The 23,262-nt window shown below is 41.4% G+C and overlaps 1 protein-coding gene across 2 annotated transcripts in view; it reads right to left on the bottom strand.

Moving 5' to 3' along the window:
- The window catches only part of SLC66A2 (solute carrier family 66 member 2), a 65,858-nt gene extending 43,392 nt beyond the window's left edge, over nucleotides 1-22,466 (bottom strand). Inside the window, exons 1-4 of one of the 2 annotated variants that reach the window (XM_030229546.2) lie at nucleotides 22,394-22,466; nucleotides 21,660-22,016; nucleotides 12,616-12,749; nucleotides 8,345-8,398 (exon numbers count right to left, since the gene is read on the bottom strand). In XM_030229546.2, coding sequence (XP_030085406.1) covers nucleotides 8,345-8,398; nucleotides 12,616-12,749; nucleotides 21,660-21,862 — 391 coding nt within the window. In that variant the 5' untranslated portion in view covers nucleotides 21,863-22,016; nucleotides 22,394-22,466. The remainder of the gene's footprint in view (nucleotides 1-8,344; nucleotides 8,399-12,615; nucleotides 12,750-21,659; nucleotides 22,017-22,393) is intronic. The other variant, XM_030229554.2, reaches the window with a different exon arrangement.
- Nucleotides 22,467-23,262: the final 796 nt, after the last annotated feature.

Genomic DNA, 23,262 nt, shown 5'->3' with positions numbered 1-23,262 from the left:
TAATTTCAAAATGCAGTAGCAGCAAAAACAGAACAATGTCCACCAGGTTCCCTGCCTTGGTAACAAGGAAACACAGGTAATGCTTTCTCAACTCCCTGTTTTAGGGATAGAGAATATGTATATTGTTTGATTACCACCAATGACAGAAGCCAAATGAATTAACATGCTATACAAAACATTACAAAGCTAATTGACAGAGCAAATTACAAATATTTTATTTAGAATCCCACAATAGTTTGGATCAGAAAAGCCCTCTGCAGGACATCTAGTCCACTCTGTTCAACAGTAACCTGTTAAAAATTTAAAAGCCGAGGACATTTCACCTTACAAAGTGGTACTTTGAACCTTGCTGATTAAAAATGGGTAAATTTTTAAACTGTGAAGAAGAACCAGTTTAACCACAACTTACTGTATGCACTACAATAAAATATAAGCAAAATGTTATTGTCCACATTACAAAAATCAGAATAACCCCTTCAGTGCGTAAAGCTTCAGAGGATTCAGTTTAATAACTAAAAGAAGTTGCAGGTGGCAGTTCCAATTTCTCAAGTATTTTGAAAGAGTACTTTTTACAATACAGCTCTCAAAGCACAGGAATGCTACTGCATTTATTGCTGAATGCAAAAATACTTCATACAGTGCATCAACTCTGCCGGTGCAAAATGCGTGGCTAATATGAAACAATCACTAGTCATACAAACACATACAAACTAGGGAGAGGAACATTACTGGCCAGATAAGATTTTCCTTGTCAAAGGTGCCAACTCTGATCTCTGAGTGAAGCCCAAAAGACAAAAACTTTTTTGTAAAGTTGCCAAACAGTAAGTTCAGAAACTAAAATTCATCAATAGTTATCAAAAATTACAGACTCTAGAACTGCTGGCTTCATTGTTGACTACAAATATAACGTGAAATACAACTCACCCATCCACATTCCATGGCGGATGTTCATTCCATTCTCCATCCCACAGGTGGCAACTATTCTTCCTGCTTAACTGTTGTAACCGGTACAAAAGTTAAATTTGGAGAGAAGCTGCTTCCAAAGTGAAATGAGCTTGAAGCTCACTGCTTCTATTTCAGACCTGCACAAGAACTTGCACAGCTGAAAACACTTTTTCCCCAAGTCATCTGTTAAAGGACATTACCTTTCTGCTTACCAAGTCTAGTTTTATCTTAAAATAAGGCAAAATATCTAAGTTCCAAAACAAACCCCAAAATCAGTAGGAACCTGTTCAACCATCCTTGTGCTAACCAAATTTCTGGGAAAAAAGGATTAAGTGTTACCACCTAAATAAGATCTTTCCTCTGAGTTACAGTACCTACATAAAGAAAAGAGCAGGTCAGCAGCCAAAAAAACTGTTTACCTGGCAGACACATGTCATTCCATTTCAGATAGCTGGCAGACCCAGTAAGAATGCACTATGAAGCATACTGACTAAGATAAGACTTCAACTTGAAAATGAGGACCCATGTGCTAGCATGAAGTAACAGGTGCTCCACAGCTCTCGTACACTTCTAAACCAGAAAGCAGAATTAAGAGAGGAGTCCTTGGCATTTCTTGGGCTCAGAAAAAACGCTATGGTTTTTTGGATTTATACCACATTTATCACCTCATCTTTCTTCAAGAAGCAACTCAAGCATCTGTGTTTAGGTAACACAGGCCTGTGATAAGAGGCACCCAATCAAACATGCCTGAGATTCCTGCCCTGTTCTGGAGATAACCAAATCACAGTAGAGCCTGCCTGTGCTGGCTCACACATTCATCAAGTGATCACAGAAAGTGTAAGCAGCATGCTCAGGAGGAAGAAGCAGGGATGTCTGAAATTATGGATTTTTGCTCCATCATGTCCCATGATGAATTCCTACTTCCCTAGAAATGTCTGAACATTTGCTGGCCGATGGAAAGCAGAGAATTAAATCCCTATTTTGCTTTGCCTGTATTCACAGCTTTTGCTTCACCCTTTAAAGTGTCTTTACCTCAACACAGAAGTTTCTCACTTCTAGACTTCTGACTCTCCCCTCCCACCCACTGCAGGGGAATGAGAGGGTGGCTCTGCTGGGAAGAGCTGCCTGCCAGGCTGAGCCCACAACACTGGATTATTCCCTATGGCTTAACTACAACTACTGATAAATCTGCAGTTCATGAATGGAACAATACATCTGAGATTAGTTTAAGGCTTGGGAGCTATTGCCTCATACTTTACATATCAGTCATGCAGGTAATGTCAGTCTCTTCCACTTCTATTGCATCCCACTGTCCTGGATTGCCAAGCAAATTTTATTCTATTTGCCATCTGTATGGCAGTTGTCTTCTGTTAAGTGGGCAGTTTTCCTTATCTCTTCCACACCCACTCAGCAGATGCCTGTTATCAGCAGATGTCCTCCCTCAGGAGGGGACATCTGCTGATAACAGGCATCTGCTGAATGTCACTGAACGACTGATAAGAACTGTAGCATCCCATTGGGAGATGTTCCGCCCAGAGGGAGGAGCCAAGCATTCCTACCCAGATATAATCTTGAGATTCTGGAACATCAGCACAGCTTCTCCACTGGATTTCCTAGAGGAACAGCTGCCTCTTCCACCGGATCTTCAGAGGAACACTATACCCTTCTACAGGATCCCTGCTCCAACAGAAGAACCACATCTGACACTCCAGGAGGACTGCAGCCACAATTCCAATGGGACTGCTACCAACACCCTGACCAACAGGGTGTCAGGTTGTGTTCTGACTCTGTCAGTGTTGTTTTAGTTTACTGCATTGTTTATTTTATCATTTTATTTTCTTCCCTAATAAAAAACTATTATTCCTGCTCCTATATTTTTTGCCTGAGAGTCCCTTAATTTAAAATTTATAGCAATTTGGAGGGAGGGGGGTTACATTTTCCAATTCTGGGGAGGCTCCTGCCTTCCTTAGCAGACAGACACCTGTCTTTCCAAACCAAGACACCCACAAAAAGAAATACCCTTAGGTTTTCTAAAGGTGACCACCTTAACTCTCATGCAAAGCCACCACCTGTCTCTTAGGCCTAAACCCGCTACATGCCATGCATTTACAAGAGTGACTTATCCACCTGGATCCCTCCCCACTTCATCTCTAAGTCTCTGGATTTACTGCAATTCTCACTCTCTCCTTCCTCCACCCTCCACATAACCACATGGGCCAGTTGCCTCCAGCATAGGGAAATGGGGAAATAAAAGAAAATTCATTCCTGACCACTGTGATCAGGAATGTTCTTTCAGGGCACTAAGGTAGGCAGGAAGAATATCGGCCTCATGCCTCCACCTCACTGCAGAGGATGAGTGCTATTTCTGGATCTCTCACCTTAAGGAAACTGCAAACTGCCAGAGGCAGGAATCATAGCTCCTCAGAGGCCTCAAAAATAATTCTCTGTGTTTCTGCCTTCCCAGCTGTCTTTTCTGAAAGGAAAAGGTCTCTCTGGAATACAGAATTTAAACTTATCCTTCCCTCTTATACCTTCTGAATAGTACCAGATAAGCCTACAAAAAGGTACACCCTCCTACTGAACCACTTTCAACATTTTCAACAGGACATAAAAGGCCACAGAACTTTTATTTTGAGGCCCATTAGCTTAAGGGGCTGAAGAAAGATTTACACTGAATGGAACTTCAAAGCCTGAAAGAAAGTATCTACTGGGAAACATAAAACTGGTTCCAGAAAACAGACTGATCCTAACCCATTTTTCTCATGTTTTCTGAAAGAGAATTATTTCAGTGAACAACTTGCAATGGTTCAGGACAAACTCCCTATGAAAATAAAGGAACAACTTTTTAAATAAAACTATTCCCTCTCTGCCTGTAGTTAAAAAAAAAAAAAGTTCTGTTTAATCTGTTCATTATGCCAGCAATTTTTAAGCTCCTTTTAAAAAAAAATCAAGTGTTCTATTTGGACAGAATTACTCCGAAATGTTTGAATAACTTAGACCTCCAGCACAGACCCATATCTGTAAAGACAAATTATTTTCCAGACTTGTGTTGGTCTCTTCTGCAACATCAACTAAAAATAAACCAAAATTATGTGTTAAACAAGACACCAATGTTTACCACTTAAGTACTACTTAAAACAAATTTTAAATTGCTCCTATGTGTTTATAATCTCCATTTCTTACTCTCCTTTGTCTCCTAAAAGATCTAAAATTGATGCAGAGAAAGACATGGGGAAATAACTGTTCCCATCATACACAGAATTACAACCAAAGCGTTAATGCAGACAGGTGCCATTTTCTCAGGCAAAGTAGACCTGAATTCATCAACAACTAGAACTCCATTAATATTTTTTAAATCCTTAAAACAAACAAACAAACCACAAAACTAAACAAAGCAAAACAAACAAGCAAAAAAAATATCCTTTTGGCATCCTGTTTTCTCCCAGACATGCCATTACAATCTCTTCTCCTGAACATCCTCCCCAAAATACTAACAAAAGCACTCTGAAATAAGTCTAACTAGGATACATATAATCCTGGGGAGGAGGGATCAAAATCCTTCCAAGAGCACTTCCATGTTCAGTCATGCACAAACAGAGGTGGTGACACCCCAGCAACAGCTCTGCTCTCAATTGTTCCAGCTGCACAGGGAATTCAACCGTTGAGCAGTACAGTGCAGAAGTCAAGCACTTTCAATGAAAGCCAGGTGCTCCCCACAACCAGCAAGGACATCTGTGTGCCTCTATTGTGTCCCCAGCTCTGCTCAGAGTGGTGAGGCTGGACAGAGAAGCACATTGTGCATGTGACTTACAGAGCACCCCTGGAAAAACACAGTGCTTGCCTGCAAGCTGTGCGGGATGCCCTGCTGAGCATAGCAGGATGCCCTGCTGAGCCCAAACAGACCTAACACAGAACAGAAGAAGTCAGAGAGCTGATTAAATAAAGTTTACATCCTTCATGGCACATGTAATGCAGTAGTGCTGCTCTAAAATATGTCAACACTGTGGTGGTGCTGTTGAACAACACAAGCCAGCCGATACCCTGAGCTAACTAAGGAGCACAGACAAAAGGAGAGGTGGAAGAATGAGTCATTCACCAGGCTGTCACACTGCCAGTGGAAACATGCAGCAGATGCCTGCTCAATCCACACTACTATTTTCTACTCATTATTATGCAGCTGTAAGTCTGCAAAGTCAATTATACATACATTTTACATTCCCCCCCCCAAAAAAATGATTAGTAGTTTCAAATATTTTACAACAGGTATTCAATGGATCTAAGTTTTTGCTGTTCCATTACCACTAGTTCTTATTACTCATGTTTTAAAATTTAGTGTGATTTGATGAGGTTTTTTGAGTTAAAATCAAGGTTCAGGATTCAGTAACACAGCAGGTGTTAAAACCATCTTCAGATAGAGAAGGAAATCCCAGCAATGTCTTTCCAAATGCTTAACATCTACTTAGAAGGAAAAAGAAAATCCAGCAAGTCCCATCCATGTTGAGGCTCACCAGCTACACACTGAAACCACTCTGAACAACTTTAAACAACACAGGCTCTTCGGAACTATGGATGTGTTTTGTTACTTCTTCAGTGATTTTGTTACCTCAACAGTCTCCAACACTCCCAGGGGTCAAAATATACATATGGAATTTGTATTTTAGCAGAACAGATTAATACACTTATTCACATTAGTTCTAAATCATCTCATCATGAAACAAGAAACAAGCAAAAACCCAAATTTCAACTCAACTGCGCCTTGCTCAGTCTGAGCAGTTGTCATGCTTCCAGGCACTAGGTAGAACTAGATATCTGAATTAGAAAACAAAGGAAATAAAGCATTAATCCCCTAGAACTGGAGCTACTTCTTTATAATCTTTCCTTCACCAAGAAAAAAAAGGAAAATAATTTTATTTCTGTATGGCATCAGAAAACCCTACACCCCGAGGCCAACCTTACTGTAAATTTTTTTAGGTCACTCAAACTGCAGTTACCTTCCCAAACACCCTCAACTCTCTCTCAGTAATGACTGATAGAAAGTCTCTTTTCAGAGTCGCATGACAGAGATAAAGATTTTTTCAGATAACATGTGGAAAAACAGTAGCATTAAGTAGTTTCTTGAACTATTGACAATAAAACAAACCTAAAAGCAATCTCGGGGAGCTCTTCAGTTCCCATTCCAGGAGAAGCACCAAACAAATGCCTCTGTATTTATCTAACAAGTTCACCTAAAATTCATCGGTAGTCCAGTACATGTTCAGATTTAATTGTTCAACAGCTCTAAAACTAAATAGTTTTCACAGATCATCTTCATTTGCAGACAATTTACTACAGGACCAGAAAAAGAAAGTAATATACTTTCTGAAGCCTAAAAACACATTGAAAAAGTTTTTACACCTCTCAACTATTCAAAGGAAATTAAAAAACAGTATGTTCCTCCTGAGCAGAAGTTTTAATTAAAACTCATTGAAGGACATAATGAGAATGCAATAGCACATGAAAGTATGGCAAATATTCCCTTCAGCTAATCTCTAAGTGAGCTTCCCCAGAGCTGTAGCAAAACACAGCACTGCAGGGCACAGCTCAGTTAAGCCCTGTGTAAATTATGACATAGGCTGTGATACACAGCACTGTGCACCCCACTCTTTATAGCACCAGCACATACTTTAGTATGCACATTATACACAAACAGCTCGAAACATTTCTGATTTTATAGCAGTGAGAATTATCAAATTTCTAACTTGCCCACCCAGTCTTTAAACTTCACAGCAGTAGTGTAAGGCTGCCTCGTTCCTTAGCAATAATTCAATTCATCCCATTTTGCTAAACTCCAAAACAAAGCTCAAGTAATACCTATTAACCAAATGTTTCAGACTTAGACCAGCTGGATTAAGATGTGTGGTGCTTTATTCTACATCTTTTTAAGCTATCAAACAAATTATTTTTTAACCAAATAGGACGAGGAAAAAAGTTGATTGAAATAAGTAAAAGGTCACATTAAGTTACTTATTTCTGTTTAATTTTAACCACTTGAAGCTGACAACTGTTTACAGCTCTGAGATTGTAAATAAAGCATTGCTGGAAACTAGTAAAAGACAACAGGAATACAGGCACAAGAAAGACAGAACTGCTTAAACATTACATTCCAATGGTTAGTGTTGCAAGCCAGTGAGAATGACCACACCAACTAGAGTTAAAGACAAACAGAAAGAAAACAGTTTGATACCAAATCCAGAAAAAAGAAGGTTTTGAAAATACAAAAGGAAAAGGTGCTTTGCAAAAATACTGGTATCAGACAAAAAAACTTGATAAATTTCCCAAAGCATGGATTTTGCCCCTAAATCTGAATGGGGAGATCCAGAAGATGAATCATTAAAAGAGAGTCTTATTTAATCTAAGCAGGGATGGCCGTATGGCTTCAAGAAAGCACTCAGGTTAATACCACTCTTGGGCAGTTTCCTAGAGCTAACTCCAGCTTGATTAACTGTGTGTTGAGAAATACAGAGACTCTCCTTTTGCCACAGTAATGTTCTTCTGGGCCCTGGATACTGCCAGTTGAGTTGATCTCTCTCTGACTAAAGAACTGAAACAGAACACAGCTGGAACCAATGGTAGATTCTGAATCAGTTCAGGTAAAACCAGTCTAAAAGTTGACTTTGGGGAACTTCTGTGTCAGCGTAACTTCTTTGATGCAATACCCCAACTAATTTAAAACAAAACTACAATTACTTGACTAAAATTGGCATTCCAAACTATTAAGAGTGGAAAAAGTACTGCAAGGCTGATTTGCACCTAATATTTCTTGTTCCTTAGGTAAATTAAACAACTAAGATTCCAACTTGGAAACTGAGGATTGGAAGCTCTCACCTTGGGCATTACTAATTCGCAAATAGTAATTTTGAGGCTGCTCTATAATGAAAAAGAGAGGAATATTCACAACAATGCAGGCACTTTGCTTTAATATCAAAGCGAAATATCTGCTGAAAGATACTGCTGTATATTTCATAGTTTCCTCCAGCATTAGAGCTGAAAAAAGGCCAACTGAGCCTGAAGAGGTGAATCTCTATTTTGTTTGTCCAGCTTGGGGAAGGAGTAAGGAAGACATAATGTGGTCAATTCAACTGCCATCAAAGAATTGGTTTCTGAAATAGAGCTGAAAGCATCTTTTCCTCTTTTCCATGAAAGTTATAAGTGGGCAGGTGGAAAATTTAAAAAAAAACCAACAAAAAAACCACCAAAAAACCAGACACCAGGTTTTAGTATGTCAAGAAAAGGTAATGCAAACATTCTCTATAGAAATGATAATGCAATCATTTCCAAAAATGATGACAAAAAGTAGCAAATCATGAAATATGTGGTTAAGGGGACAACTTCAGGCAGAATGGGTTTGTACAGTACATACCCAGATAGGATCTCTTGGGAGGTGCTTTGATTTCTTCATCCTTACTATCTGCAGCTACATAAAAAATAGTTGAAGGGGAAAAAAAAAAAGAAAGGAAAGACAAACAGACTTTTATGATTAAATGCAACAGTGGTTATTTGAGTTACAGTTTAGTCAGTTAGTACATTTTATTCATTAAAAAATAGCCAGACCAAAACACGCCAGAAATTTTAGTCCCCGTGCTTTCTATAAGCCTCCCACCCCACAATGTTAAGATAGGACTGAGCAGTAGGAAGTCCCAGAATAGTCTCAGTGGCCAACCCAACAAGCAGTGAGGGGAAAGTAAAGGCTTAAAAAACAGTTAAACAGGCAGCTTGATTCTTACTTTAGACAGCAAATTCTGACTTCTCATGATCAGAGAAAACAACCTGTTACCTCAGCAACACTGGGTGTGTGGATATGTATGTATTAACAGCTGAGACAGTAGTTACCTTGCCTCTGGTGGAAAAGGCTATTCAAAAATACTGTCACAAAGCCCAACAACAAGAAGGAGAGAAGAGACCTCATCTGCAACCATGCTGCATGCTAAACCTTTTCCACTCTAACTTTCCTCTGCCCGTTGAAAACCACATATTACACAAGAGAGTTTTCCAGTGCCAAAACCAAAGCTCCTCAAAGGATCAGAGTACTATAGTAAGATACAAGTTATAAAAGAGATTAAGTCAACCAGCAAAACTGGATGAATGACAAGAGGAAATAGTCTTAATGTAAAAACACAGGAGTCCATGTTCTGCTTGTGGAGCTTGGGCTGCACAAGTACAGAGAGATGTCCAAGAGTCTCCTTTCAACAAATATTGTTCACTGGTTTTCAGTATATTTCATACATTCAAGGGGGTCAAAACCTGTCACAACGTCCTGGGCACTACTAGAATCTTAGCTAGAGAGAGGTGGGAGACTGATCTGGGGAGAGTGTCTGTCTCTCCAAGAATATAAAGAAACCGCTCTGGCCCACCAACATCCCCAAAAGTAACCAGATATTTTCAGCTGTCTGTACCTGTGACAATTTTGCTTCAGCCACCTCTTGGTTCTTGAGTAAAGACATAGCACATCCACATTTTGTATTTCAATACTCAGCTCTTTAGCATGGTAGCACCATCATGCCCCAAAATATTACAATACTTTGAACAAAAACACCAACAACAAAATTAACAAGAAGCCTGGCCCTTTCTTTACTGAGCCAACAATGCAGCATACATATGGCTCCACAGACACAACTTTAAAACTTGGGAACAAATATGGAAAACTACTGTTACCTCAGCAATGGTACCAGAAGATCTGCTTTCGAGCACTTAAGATGCAGTAAGGTTAAATACAAGATAAAAGATAAAAAGCTACTGTTCATGCCTGCTGATTTCACCTGAGGACCCCACATAGTTTTCAAAGCATTCTCATGCAGGGGAGAGAATTGTCCTATCACTGGAGATTTTAAAATCAAATTGGGGTATTTGTTAGTTTTGTGTTTTGCCTGAGTTGGGTGCTGGCTCTCCCCAACCTGAATTGTTAAACACAGGCTACACAGTCCAAGTTTAAAAAAAAAAAAAAAGTAATAGAACAGCATATGAACAGCATTTGCTCTGTTTTCAATAGATATGTACTGAAGGATAAAGTCTCTGTATCCAAAACAAAAAATCAGAGAAGGCAGCAACAGCACAAGATGGGATGCACCACTTTCAACCTAATTTCATTTTGCAATACTAAAAGTGAGCGGGGGAAAAAAATCCCATAATGGAGAAGTAACTGTGAGAAGGGAAAAAAATTTAAGAAAACTCACATCATCTTTTTAAGTTCTCTATGTATAGAGTCTAAATAAAAAAAAACAAAAAAAAAAAACAAAAAAAAAAAAGAAAAAATCAAACATTACTAGAAAATCTAGGGAGACTGCATTTCTCATGCTATGATAGTTACCCTACAAATCCAAGTACAAGCAAATTGATTGAATAGCTAGACGTTCTGAACAGCTATTGACATTTTGGGTATTTTAAGCCAGTAACACCACAAAACATGATAAAGAATACAGAAGAAGCTTGTCAGGATTTGAAGAGATTGCTTCTTAATGCTTCAAGATAGGAAGCAGATTCTTTCTGAACTAGTTATTACTTAAGGGACCTAATTTGTGAGAAAAATAAAAACAAAAGGAAAAAAGGCAATTCCCATATAACTGAAAACACACTGGTAAAAATATAGTTATGCCACTTGGAAGAAAAACCATATTTAACAATAATATAAGAAAACAGCAAACTCCCTTCCACTGAAATATTCTATTCTTTCTAAATATTTTGGATTACTTTGCTGCAACATTCAAAGGGAGGATAGAAAAGAAAAACGTTTACAATGAAGACCAGCCATGTGAGAAATAACTATTATATTATCATACAGAAATGCTGTACCTTCCTTCAGGATTCTGCAAGGTTAACCAAAAAACAATGACTTCAAACCTAGCTCTTCACTGCCCCAGTAAGCTATAAGGAAAGAAAGTAAGTACACAGACTTATCAGCTTGCCTAGATCACCATAAAACTTTAGAGATAAGATTAGGTGTATGATTAGAAACACAGTTCTCACTCCTACTCATATGGTGCTTGAAACCTATCATTCTGTCCAGCTTGAAAAGAGCTTTGTATGAATCTGAATGTTTATTCTGAGTCATCATACACTTGTCCTTACTAAAAATCAATCCCATGTAAGAAAAATATTCCAACTATTCTCAGTGTTTGTGGGAAGACACAAGCCTTTCTATGAAAACAAATAATTAAGGACCACAAGTAGGTAAAAATCCATCTCTAGCAAATTCCATATGACAAAATGAGTTTTAGGAAAAAGGTTTATATAATACAATGCAACCTTAAAGAGTTTCTATCATCTGTCAAGGGAAGGACTGATTACCCCTTAGGAGACCGTATGTCTGTCACGGAGAGTTGCTTAAAGAGTACCATATATTAAACTGAAGAGCCTCCCTTTTCTGTCCAAAGGTTACTGAAGGAGCCTGCAAGTGTGTGTGTGTGTAAATGTGCGCAAGAACAACTTCCTCTCAGAAAGGGCAAACAGAGAAACCTCTTTGTCACACCACAAAATGCTAGCACAAACAGCAGAGGAGGAAGAAAGCATACGTGCCCCTCCCAAATGCTTCCTGGATTTTACCTGCTGCTGAATCTGGCTGAAAGCAGTTTTTAAGTCATTCATCCTGCCAGACTGAACATCCCTGTGAACACAGCAGCTTGTGTTTGGAAACTGGATTGCAGCTCCTCTTCCACATGAATTCACTTACCTGAATAGTTTCTCACTACACTCCACAATGAGCAGGAATGGAAGTAACTTCCTTAGCTATTAGATAAATTACCCTACTGCACAGCCAGGAGCTGCTGCCTTCTAATGATGGCTGTGGATATCTGGAATTGGATCAGACCCTCAATTACTAGGGAGTGTGGAAGAGAACAGATGGAGAGAATAAATTATACATCCTTAATGGCAAAACAACTGACAGAAAGCTGACAGTGTTAATTCTGTTCTTGTTGGTAATAAGCTGTTACATAAAATGTTGTAAGTCAAAGTCAACACAGAAAAACAAAAATTTACCTACCTCAGATTTCTTATCTGCAAGGAAAAAAACAAGGACTGTGCACAAAGACTGAACATTTTATTATACAGAATAATAGTCTGTCCCAACTGAAATTATCAAAATTAACCAAAATAAAAAATATGAGAAAATTCCCATAAATCCCAACTAATCTCACTAAAGCCAAAGGATGTTACAAACACACACACACAAAAAAAAAAAAACCACCATGGTAAGAAGCACCTGGCTTCTTGACGGTCAGTAACTCAAAGTAAATAGGAAATTATTATCTACACAAGCAAATGCTTGCAATTACAACATTTAGATAATAGCCTAAGATCATAACTAAGAACTTGGTAAGAAGTACAGCTGAAAAAAATACTTCAGCCAAGATCTTTTAAAAAATCCAGGTTAGCACAATAACATAACAACCAGCTCTATATTCAAAATGCAGTGAGAAATATTAGGGAGAACTCCAATTTCTAGACTGAACCAAGACCTGTCTGAAATAAAATTTCAGCTGTACATTTTTATCTGGAAAATAAGCAGCTTCAAAAAAAAAGTTCAGAAAGTGTTACAGTGGGGAGACTGGAGTGCAACACAGAACTTTTGTACTGAAAGTAGAGCACACCATATTTTCAGAGATATTTATCCTAAAAAAGGCAATTCCCATCACTGACCTGCAAAAGAGCGGCGTTTGACGTTCAGCTCATTGGACACTCGAATTTCAGTGCACAGTTTCAGCATCAGTAACATTGTAATGATCATGATAATGCTCTGCCACAAAAGAGGGGATTCAAAACGCCTTCCAAACCTAAATAAGGAAAAGAAAGTAGGTAAAACATCTAAGCACCTGCAAAAAGAAATGCTAACAGTAACAGGTATAGAAGGCTTAGGAAGTCAGAGTCACCAGACAGACCTAGTTGCCCATACAGGAACTCAGAGCAGACGCATCTGAGAACCTCATTTCAACATCCCAGTGGACTGATCCTAGAGATGCTGAAGAGAGAGGACTGAATCTTTGCTTCAAAAGCCAGCAGCAAACCTATTGTTTTGAAAGGAGACTGGCATTCATTAAGCAGTAAGTCAGTACAGAGAGACCAGAGAGTTATGCCATATTAACACCAGTTATGTGTGCTCTCCACACATGTGCTCCAAAGATTTCACATGGAATTCTGTGCGAAACTTCCCTTTCACAATTTTCCATTTTTAAGTTAAGTCATAAAAACAACAGTACTTGCCCTATAAAGAAATAAATACCCACAGCCCTAGACATCTGAGCGGAAAAGCCAGGTCTGCAGAACACACCAACTATTTAATAAATTTTTGGCTTATTTGAACAAAGATTGGGGGAAGTAAGGAAGTACAGATGACATGTCATGGGAGCTTCCGTGCACTTCCTTCACACAACAGAGAGGGTGAACTTGGACTGTAGCCTGTCCTGACTGAAGAGCTTACTCTTAAGTGATTGCACAAGATCCTGCTGTAGGAAAAGGAGAATCCTTCAGTGGAGATCAGTAATGCTCTTCCAACATCACTTGACGAAAGCTCAGCAATCCTCACTACACACTCAGTAAGTGCATAAGGGGTTAAGGGTGGAAGCATATTGCATTTACAACAGGAAGTTGACACACATCACAGAGAGCTGCTTCTCTGTGCTCAGTTCTGCCAGGTTTTATGCTTTGAAGACAGAGATGCTGAGGAAGTGATTTGGTCAGAACATATTGCTGTGCTCCCCAGCTCCCTCACCTGCACCGTGAGGCACACAGGCTTTCTGAATTTCTTAACAGCACAGTTACTAAGGTCAATCTTCCACCACATCATGCTGACCAAGTCCCAAGCCTCACAGGCACGGCAATTATTGCCCTCTTCTCCTGAAAGCTCCTGTTTTACAGCACCCTGACAAATTGGAATTTGTTACACTTGGGCTACTTTCACAGCTGAGGTCCATGCTAGCAAAAACCAGCTAGGTTCACCGTCATGCTGTCTCACACTACTGTGTTTCCACTGCAGCCATTTCACCAGAGAGATTTTTTGTTATGAGTCAACTAACAAGGAACAGGACAGAGAGTGGAAAGTCCTTGACTAGCTTCCTTGGAAATCCTGTGCAGAAGAGTCAAGCAGCCCATATCAGTGAAAACAGCCAAGTATTTCCTGCCTAATGGCATACAGCTGAGGAAAAGTACAATTCCTTGAGGCTGCATGCTACTGCCAGAGGGCCCACCAGTTATTACTGCAGGAATAGCAGCTCTATGACCTTCAGTCCCCCCCTTATACCCTCAATGGAGCCTTAACTGTAACAAATTTGGAAGACACTATGAGGAAGGAAATAAAGAACACAGCTGATAAGCATAATCATAGGCAGTGTGCACTCTGAATAAGGCTTTCACTGCACTAGTTCAAAATGAAGGGGAAAATAATAAAAGTTTGGCCTAGCCTGTGCTCCAGGTTCATGATTCCAGAGCTCACTCAGCCTGTGTTGCTGACTGTGGCCAAGTTCCCTTCACCTACTGGAACTGAATACTATTATATTTGTCTCTTACTCAGGGATGAGAAAAAATATGGGAAAGACTTACTGAGAATTATAGAGTAGTTAACTATAAAACAGTTTACATCAGATTTAGGAAAACCATCTTCAATTACAAATGTAAAAATACAGTAATGCATTTAAAAGGGACTGAGCTAGCAGCACAAGTTAGAAGCTATTATGACAGCAAATCCAGCCACAGGTCACTGCAAGGTTAGCTTCTCCCTGCTGATGAGATTATTGGTCATTCACTAATGGGTGCCTCACAAAAGTACTGCCTGCAGTATAAATACCCACTCACTACAAACAAAAATAAGCATAGCCACCTCCTTGTCTGATCACAACCATTTGTCATGACATTCAAGTATTGCTACAGACCCTCTCCACCTAAACACTACGTGGGAAAAGAAGTAAAACAAAACTCACAACACACAAGAGAGTTAAAATGGAAATTTAAAAATTCTTATGGGAACTTCAAACAATGCAAAGCACCTGTAGGGTTTTTCACAACCACCCAGTCAAAGACAACAAAGGTTATACAACAAAACATACTCAAATGAAATTTATCTCCCCAAACACCAAACACCAGAATGAGTCTTGCAGGCAACACAACCCAGTAGACTAGACCACATATACAGGAAAACAAACAGCTGCCACAGAGACCAACAGGCAGGGCAAACTTCACCACATGGATTACACCACACTACCTGGGCAGCAAGACTGAAGGGAATACTACTGTCAAGGACCACTCCTGGGTTCTTGAAGCTGTAAAAGTAAAGCCAGAACACTCATTTTGCTCAGGATCATGGACATAAACACCACTCTGAGCTACTTACCCTACTTTACATTAATATCAGGGCCTGCCAAAGCAACACTAATCCAGTTTAAGACTCCTCAGGCCACCTTGAGCCAGGAGCACTATGGGATGTAAGCCCTGCAGGGAGAGCATGCCATTCCATGCTCTGCTTCCTTTCTGCCTCACAGACATTATTCCTGTCTCTGCATGAGCAGGAGCCAGGAGAGGAGGCACATTAAGGTAATTAAAACACCTTATGAGAGAAAGGTGAAGAGCCTAAGGATACTAGAACAGGCTTGCGGAAAAGATCAGCTTTGAAGTCCTGGGGCTGAGGGGTCACCACCATTATTCTGCATTTTTATCCCATAACTACAGTGTTATATAACAAAATAAACAGTGACACTTGCAGTATTCAAGGAACTCAGAGTTCATATGTCAGACTATAAAGAGACAAAGCGCTTTTCCATTGTTTACTTCATTTGTAAAAACAAAAGAACCCTTTATTTCCTGTACTAGTCAAATATGCAGATAAAGCAGGGGGAGTGGCTTACATGTTATTAGTTATGTTATTAGTGTTTCCACAGCCTTCAAATGACTAATGCATGTTCAGGCTGAAGAAGACAAGAGGAGTGCACGTTCAAGCCAGAGCAGAGACTAACTAGTTATTGAGAAAACTACGCAATTCCATTGATACAATTCTGCAATAATCCTGCTATTCCAGTCCTGGGCCTACTCGAAACAGCAAATGCCAATTGTGGAAAAGAAGCCTAAGCTAGACCAAGCATAAAAGGTTTGCTTATCGCTTTTTCTAAGACATCTTTGAAAAGAAACTGACTGCTTTTGGTGCAGCCAGATCACTCTGTTTCCTCCTACACTCCTGGATGCTGTTCCAGCTTTCATCTGCTGTCTGCTTTTCAGCTCTTTGGGAAGTTACAGATTCTAGGCAACATGGAAAGCACACAGGATACAGCACACACCACCAGGATCCCAACATATAGCCCAGGGTAGCAGAATGGCAGCTGTCCTGAAAGGCCCCCCACACAGTCACAGAATTTAACTTGTAGGATTTAAGCAGACAGAAGAAACAAACTAGTTTTGCAATAGAATCTTTTGATACAAGGTTCCTCTTGACATGCAAACTTCCAAGACTTTATGCATCATCCCAAATGAAGCTCCTCACTTGGGCATACAGAATTCCACTTTACTTTCTGCATAAAAAAGTAGCATATCTTATCCCTGCTCTGTGGCACTTATACAAAGGAGGAGGGATTGCATAACACTTTTGCTCTCAATATCTGAGCAAGATTCCACCAGCAGGCCAAACGTAAGGCAATCTTTCAAAGTTGTAGTCATTCTATCAGGTTGATTCATAGCATCATCCCACATGCCACACATGGTAAAAACTGGCAAGATCCATTTTAGTAACAGAAGCCTTAAAAGCACAAGTTTCTCTTTCTCACAGAAAATCTTACAGACTTCACTGCTTTGCTTTCCAAAGCCAAAGCAGCACAAGACAGAAGGGACCTGGTCCACAGGTAGCACTGTAGATGTTACAGCACAATAAATGGAACCTACCCCTGACAAGATCAAGTTCACCATTTCTCTGTAAATTACCTCCAGCTCCATACTCGAGTATCTAAAACTCTGTTCTTAAACAGGGAGCTTACTCTATTGACTCCAGCACAGAGAGCTCTGAGCTCTATTGATATTGCTGTTTTAAGAAGACTTTTTGTTTCAGGTCAACTGATGTGGAATGGGTAGAGGGTTACCTATGATCAAAAATAACACAGTCCATAGTCTCCATCCTGTCCCTGGCTGTCAGAATTTGTTCCCACAGTTTGCCTTACAGCAACTATTTTGTGAGAACAACTCCAAAACTGGATGGTATTATTTTCTGGTTTTGGATTTCTGTGGCACTGCTGTATGAGTTTTAGGACAGTGTCCCTTAGAATTGCAAGGAATTCCTTACTCCCTTTGGAAAGAACATTGTCTTCTTGGAAAATACACAAACCCTATTATATAATGACATCCATTTTACAAAATATAAAACTGAAAAAAAAAAAATCCCAAAAAAGTTCTGGGGATAGCAGGCAACATAAGTACTTTTGGCTGCACTTGGTCAAGATATATATAAAAATGTCTACGCTGATTTCTAAGAAATCTATAGTTCCTTTTCCTCTAGCTATTTATTCTCATCTTACTATTAGAAGAAATTGTAATTTATCTCTTTATAAGCTCTGTTTTAAAAAAGAAAGGGCGAAGAAAGAGAGGGGGTAGAGAGGGAGAACTCATAAGTTTTGCTGCATCCTCCACCCCCTACTGATTACACAACTCTCACCCGCCTTCTCATTCCTGTTCTCCATCATGACAATGCAAAGCTACTCAGCTGGCAGCCACACAAACCCAGAAGATGTGAGCACCTTGGTCTAGTGCCACAGGGTACTCTGGAGCCATCCCATAACTTCCAAACAGCCTGGGACAGCTTAAACAGATTAATTAATCACCTCAAAGCTCAGGGCATCCCTTGAGCAAGAACACAGAGCTAACTCAGGAACGTATAATACGACATAAGGCACAAGCTATCAAAAATGGTAATGAAATGTTTAATTAAAAATGTAGAGGGAAGAAAATTGCTATCAGGGTTTTTTTGGAGCAGGCCATACACTTTCATATCCACCACAATTACAAAGGCCTGGAGTTCTGCACTGCCTCTCCATGTCTATCCACAGTGCAGCCTTTCCCCAAGCTAACCAGTCCAGAGAAACAGTGACCTGTGGGGCTGGAGAAGACAGACAGAAGAAGCAGAACTGACAATGGCAGGACTAAACAAAGGGGCAGTTGATGCAGCCATAAATCATATCCGCCAGCTATACTGGCAGCCCAAAATAAATACTGCTTTGATATGTTAGATAAAATTGTAACAATAGATTACTACTAAAAATAAAATTAAATTGGTATAAAATCTACTACAGCACAAAATCTGCTCTTCACACTGGTAAACAGAGATTCCCTTGCATGATGTTATAAGCACAAACTGTCTACTTTTCAATTTTATTTTTTTTTTAAGAATCCTCTTTGAAAGGGCAAAAGACTGAAACATGGCCAAACTTCTAGTTTCTTTTTCATAAACAAAAGCCATGCATGCATAAATAAAGTGAAGAAGAATCACGCCCATTGCTACCCATACCCTGTCTTCATTCTTCCAGACCAATCCTTTCACACAAAGTTCTGGCACATTGCTGGAACAAGGCCAAACAGCAAGGCCAAATACACAGAACTGAAAGCAGAAACAGCTCCTTAAAGATGACATTTTGAGACACTATGTGAAAGAGAAGCATGAAAAATGGTTACTGTGCTATTGTCATCCCTAGCAAACTAAAAGCTCTTTGGGAACACCTTGAAATTAAGTGATTAGATATAAGAATGACAAGGAAGAGAGGCATTGCACTGAGTCCTTTTGACTTCAAAAGACGGCTTACCACTGAAGACAGTGAGAATCAGAGAAACAGCATTGGTGAGAACAGGTAACTGGAAACAGGATTGTTATCCTTGATCTAAATAGTACTTTGTTCATTGGCTACTGTCACAGTGAAATTCACCAGCTGAAACTCTACTGACACATAAAACGTGCCAAGAAGATTAGGAAGCAAATACTCTATTTGGAGGAGAGATGAAAGGTCAAACTTGAACCACGACAAAACCAGGCATTAAACCAAAAAAGGATAACCTCTGAAATAACCAAGTGCAGTTGTAGGAACCTGTGGAATCCATCATTCCACAAAGAGAATGTGAGGGAATTGTCCCCACAGCTGAGAAGAAGGAAATATAATAAAGCCAAAAGTGAAAGGTGGGAGGGCCTGTTACGAGTAACACAAATACAGAAACACCAGCACTACCCTAGAGCAAATATACAGAGACATAAAAGGCATAACAGGCAGGAACAGTGTGTCCTTGTGAGCCACAAATTCAATACATGAAATTTCAGGGAAAACCTGGAAGTAACAACAGAAACAAATAATAGAAGTATCTTTGAAGTTAAAAATGAAACAAACAAGTAAAAAAACCAATAAAAACATCAGCCATCCTAGGAAAAAATTAAGTCCTGAAAAGCAACACTATTAAAATTTTAAAGTTTTTAAGGCCTAACAATTTAAGTACTTGTTTTTGGATTAGGGTGGAGGGGAAGCCCAGAAAAAATTACTCTGGCTCAAACCACATGCTTAATAATCAGAGGTAATTAAGTGAAACCAAATGAATCTGGAAGCTTTATGGCAGTAGAGTTTTCAGAAGGGAGACTTGGATTAATACTGGGTTCACTAAGGGAAAGGAGATGTCAAGTGGTACTTGGGGAAAAAAAATTATATACAGAACAAAATTACTTGTAGGAACAATTCTGTCCTGGCACCAGAATGGATTAAATTATTTAATAAATTTAAAACAAAATAAATCAAAACTTTCTAATTTCCTCCAAAGAATATTACATATACAATTAAAATCATTCTGCTGTTTATGTCATTATTGAGAGCATTGTGTCCCAGATAATGCATTGGCCGTAGATGACATTAAACAAATAATGCAAAAATTGACTTGCCAAGATGCTCAGTGAGTGCATTTTCACAATGTTCACAGGAATCACATGATGATCTTCCTTTGATCATCCAGATACCCAAGGATAACATCCACCCTCAATGCTGTTTTCATGACTTACTGGTGCTTATAACCAACTACCAGGGATGCCTAATTTTTTAGGCAGACAAGCAAAATATCCTCTCCCAGGAACACTGAATTATCATAATGCAAGTACTCTTTTGTCTTTTAGTTCAGCAGAACTAAAGAGAGACACAATTCATTGCAAGTACAGACAGAAAGGTTTCTGCAGGCTCCTGCATGAAGCCATTCCATGCCAAGCTCCAAGGTGACCAGAACTTACACAGTGCCTACACGTCAGGGAGTGATACTATCATGTGGCTTAACTACTCTTACATACTCCTATCAATATAACTGCATTCTCTCTCTTTTGAGGTATTGACAAACCTTTCAATATTGATATAAATTATAACTTTTCACTACTTGCAGTATTTATACTTTCACACATCTCTTAACTAGATATACTTAAAATTCAAATTAAAGATCTTTCAGTTTTTCCATAGTCTGAGTCTCACTTAACTGATGCACTCACCTGAGTTACCTAGAAACTGCCAGCATCTCCATTCAGGTGTAAGCCATTTCCATATTTTGACTGCCTCCAGTAAAACAAAAAATTAGACTATTTCTCTTTCTAACACTGTCAGCTCAGGCTCTTCACTTCTCCTCCTGCCAACTCCTCTACTTCTCTCCTGCTCTCCGCTTTCTCCAAATACTTCTCCCCAGGAAAACACAGTTCCAATGCAACAAGTAGCTCTGTTCTAGTGATGACTCCTCTGTTTGACTGCCAGCTTGTGGTGCCAAGAAAGGGTCTCCTGTTTTCCACTCCAGCACAACACTTACATGTTGCATTCTGCTGTAGCAGAACTCAGGAAGCCATTATACAGAGTCAGAGGAGGTTTCTTTGAAAAAAAACCTGAAAACCAACAGACAGATGCAGCCTTGTTACCTATCAGCTCTTTATGGATTAAAACCCACTACTTTGTAGTCAAAACAAAATCATAGAATAACTGTCCTTAGTTGCAGTAATTGCCCAGACCATTTCATCTTTGGTTTCCCAAGTACATTCTCCGTGGTGTATCACCTGTATAATCAGAAGTAATGAGCAAGATATTTATAACACTGATTCACAGAAATCATGCCTTAACAACATTTTCTTTGTCCACCACCACAAGACCAAAATATGGAAACTAACTTGCTCTTAAGTATTGAAACTGGTGTTGACTGCAAAAGAAATTTGCTTTTGAAAGACGGCACATCCTTTCCTTGCTTTTCCAAGAATGAAAATTTTCATCTGTGCATGAAGATCTACAAGTGAACCCCCTCTGAAGCCAGCCAACATCCTGGGAAAACACAAGAATATATGGCAAGTGTTCTAATGCCAACCAGACACTCGAATAAGTGTGTGGTACTGAGGCTTTCATTCTGAAAATGGAGATAGGATATGAGAAATGCAAAATACAGTCGGCAAGAAAAAAAGACCTGACTTAGCATAAACCTTTTTACCAACAAGTTAAAAAGTTTCATCTTGGAAATCAGAGTGCTGATAATCAGATCTGGCAAGGAAAACAGACCATGCTCCCCAGCCCAGTTCAGTCTGCTTAACAGAAACACACTGATGGAAAGACAGCATTTAGATTTTCAAGAGAAGTGAAAACGTACATAAAACATGATTTCTTCAAACATTCCAATCAAAGCTTTACACCTGGCAAACAAGCAGGAACCTTCAGAACTGAGCGGAAACACAGCCAACTTACCAAAAAAGTATGCGCAGAATGTTTGCGACCAGCAGCACCAGGCAGACGTAGGTGGAGAAACCCTCCGCGTTCTGGGTGCGCCGAATGTCCCGGTACTGGGGGATGTAGGGCACGACGCCGCCGAACACCATGGCCCCCGCGGCGCCCCAGGACACCAGCTGCTGCACGGGCACCAGCAGCCACTCCAGGCCGCCCGGCTCCATGCCGGGGGCGCGCGGGGAGGCGCTCAGGCTGAGGGATGCCCTCAGGCTGAGGGTGTCCCGCCGCAGCTCTCCGGCCGGGGCCGGCTCTAGCCACGGGCGGGCTCCTGGCCGGGATGCGGCACCATGACTGCGCCCTCTCACGCGGGGCCCGGACCTGGGGAAAGGGATTGGGCGTGAGCCCGGCTCTGCCGAGGGCGGCTCCAGACGCTGCCAGCCGGGCGCTGGCGAGCCCGGACCACCGCCCTGCCGCGGGCGGGTCGGGGCCGCCCCCGCTCCAGCCTCAGCCCCGGCCCCAGTCCCAGCCCCGGCCCCAGTCCCAGCCCCAGCGCGGCGCCCCACAGAGGAAGCCCAACCCCGGCACGGCAGCCGCGCCGCTCCATCGCTGAGAGCGGCCGGGCAGGGCGCGGACACACGGCTCCGCCGCCACCCCCGCCCGGTCCCCGCGTCGTGTCTCCGAGGGGGCTCCTCCGCCTCCCCGGCCCACCCGCGCTCTCCCCGCCCAGCGGGCAGGCACGGCCGCCCGCCCCGCACCTGCTCCCCGAGCTCCGGCCGCCGCCGCCTCCATCCCCCGGCGCCGCTCCGCGGGCGGGCAGCGGCGGCCGGGGCGGCCCTTGACGCACCGGGAGCGGCCCCGCCTCCGCCAATGAGCGCCGGGGCCGCCCCTTCCTCCGGCGGGGAGCGGCGACACCGGGCCCGGGCCCTCCTCCCCTCCCCTCCCACCGCGGTACCGGGACGCGGCGGGTCGCACCGGGACACACCGGGACACTGTGGGCGGCTCGGCGCCGGAGCGGGCTCTGCTCCCCCGGACGCACCGGGGCGCCCTCTTCTCCTCGGGTTGCGCTGAGCCACCGCCCTGGGTCCTGCTCCCCAGGAGTTACGGAAAATTCCTTCGTGCCTCGTGGACAAGGGGGAATGGCTTCAAACTGAAAGGGAGTAGATTTAGATTAGATACTAGGAAGAAAGTCTTTACTTTGAGGGTGGTGAGGCACTGGAACGGGTTGTCCAGAGAAGCTGTGACTGTTCCATCCCTGCGAGTGTTCCAGGCCAGGCTGGACTGGGACTCTGAGCAGCCTGGCCTAATGAAAGGTGTCCATGGCAGCGAGGTTGGAACTAGATGGTCTTTAAGGTGCACTCCAACCCAAACCATTCTATGATTCTGTGATTTCTGTGGCTGTCTGAATTGCAGTGGCTGGGGAGCAAAAGTGTGCATCTTCTACCCAAAGTAGGGCAGACCCAAAGTGACCAGGGAGCCTCTACTGCTGCTTGCGCTGGGCCAGGAGAGGACAAGTGCTGCACACAGGTGTTGTGTGGAGAATGCAGCATGCACACTGCATCCATCTCCTTCAGCCACACTGAAAAGGATGGATCATCCACCATGCATCCAAGTGGCTGCACTGCTG

Source organism: Serinus canaria, chromosome 2, assembly GCF_022539315.1.
Source record: "Serinus canaria isolate serCan28SL12 chromosome 2, serCan2020, whole genome shotgun sequence".
NCBI lineage: Eukaryota > Metazoa > Chordata > Aves > Passeriformes > Fringillidae > Serinus > Serinus canaria.
This window is presented reverse-complemented; position numbering and strand designations above follow the sequence as displayed.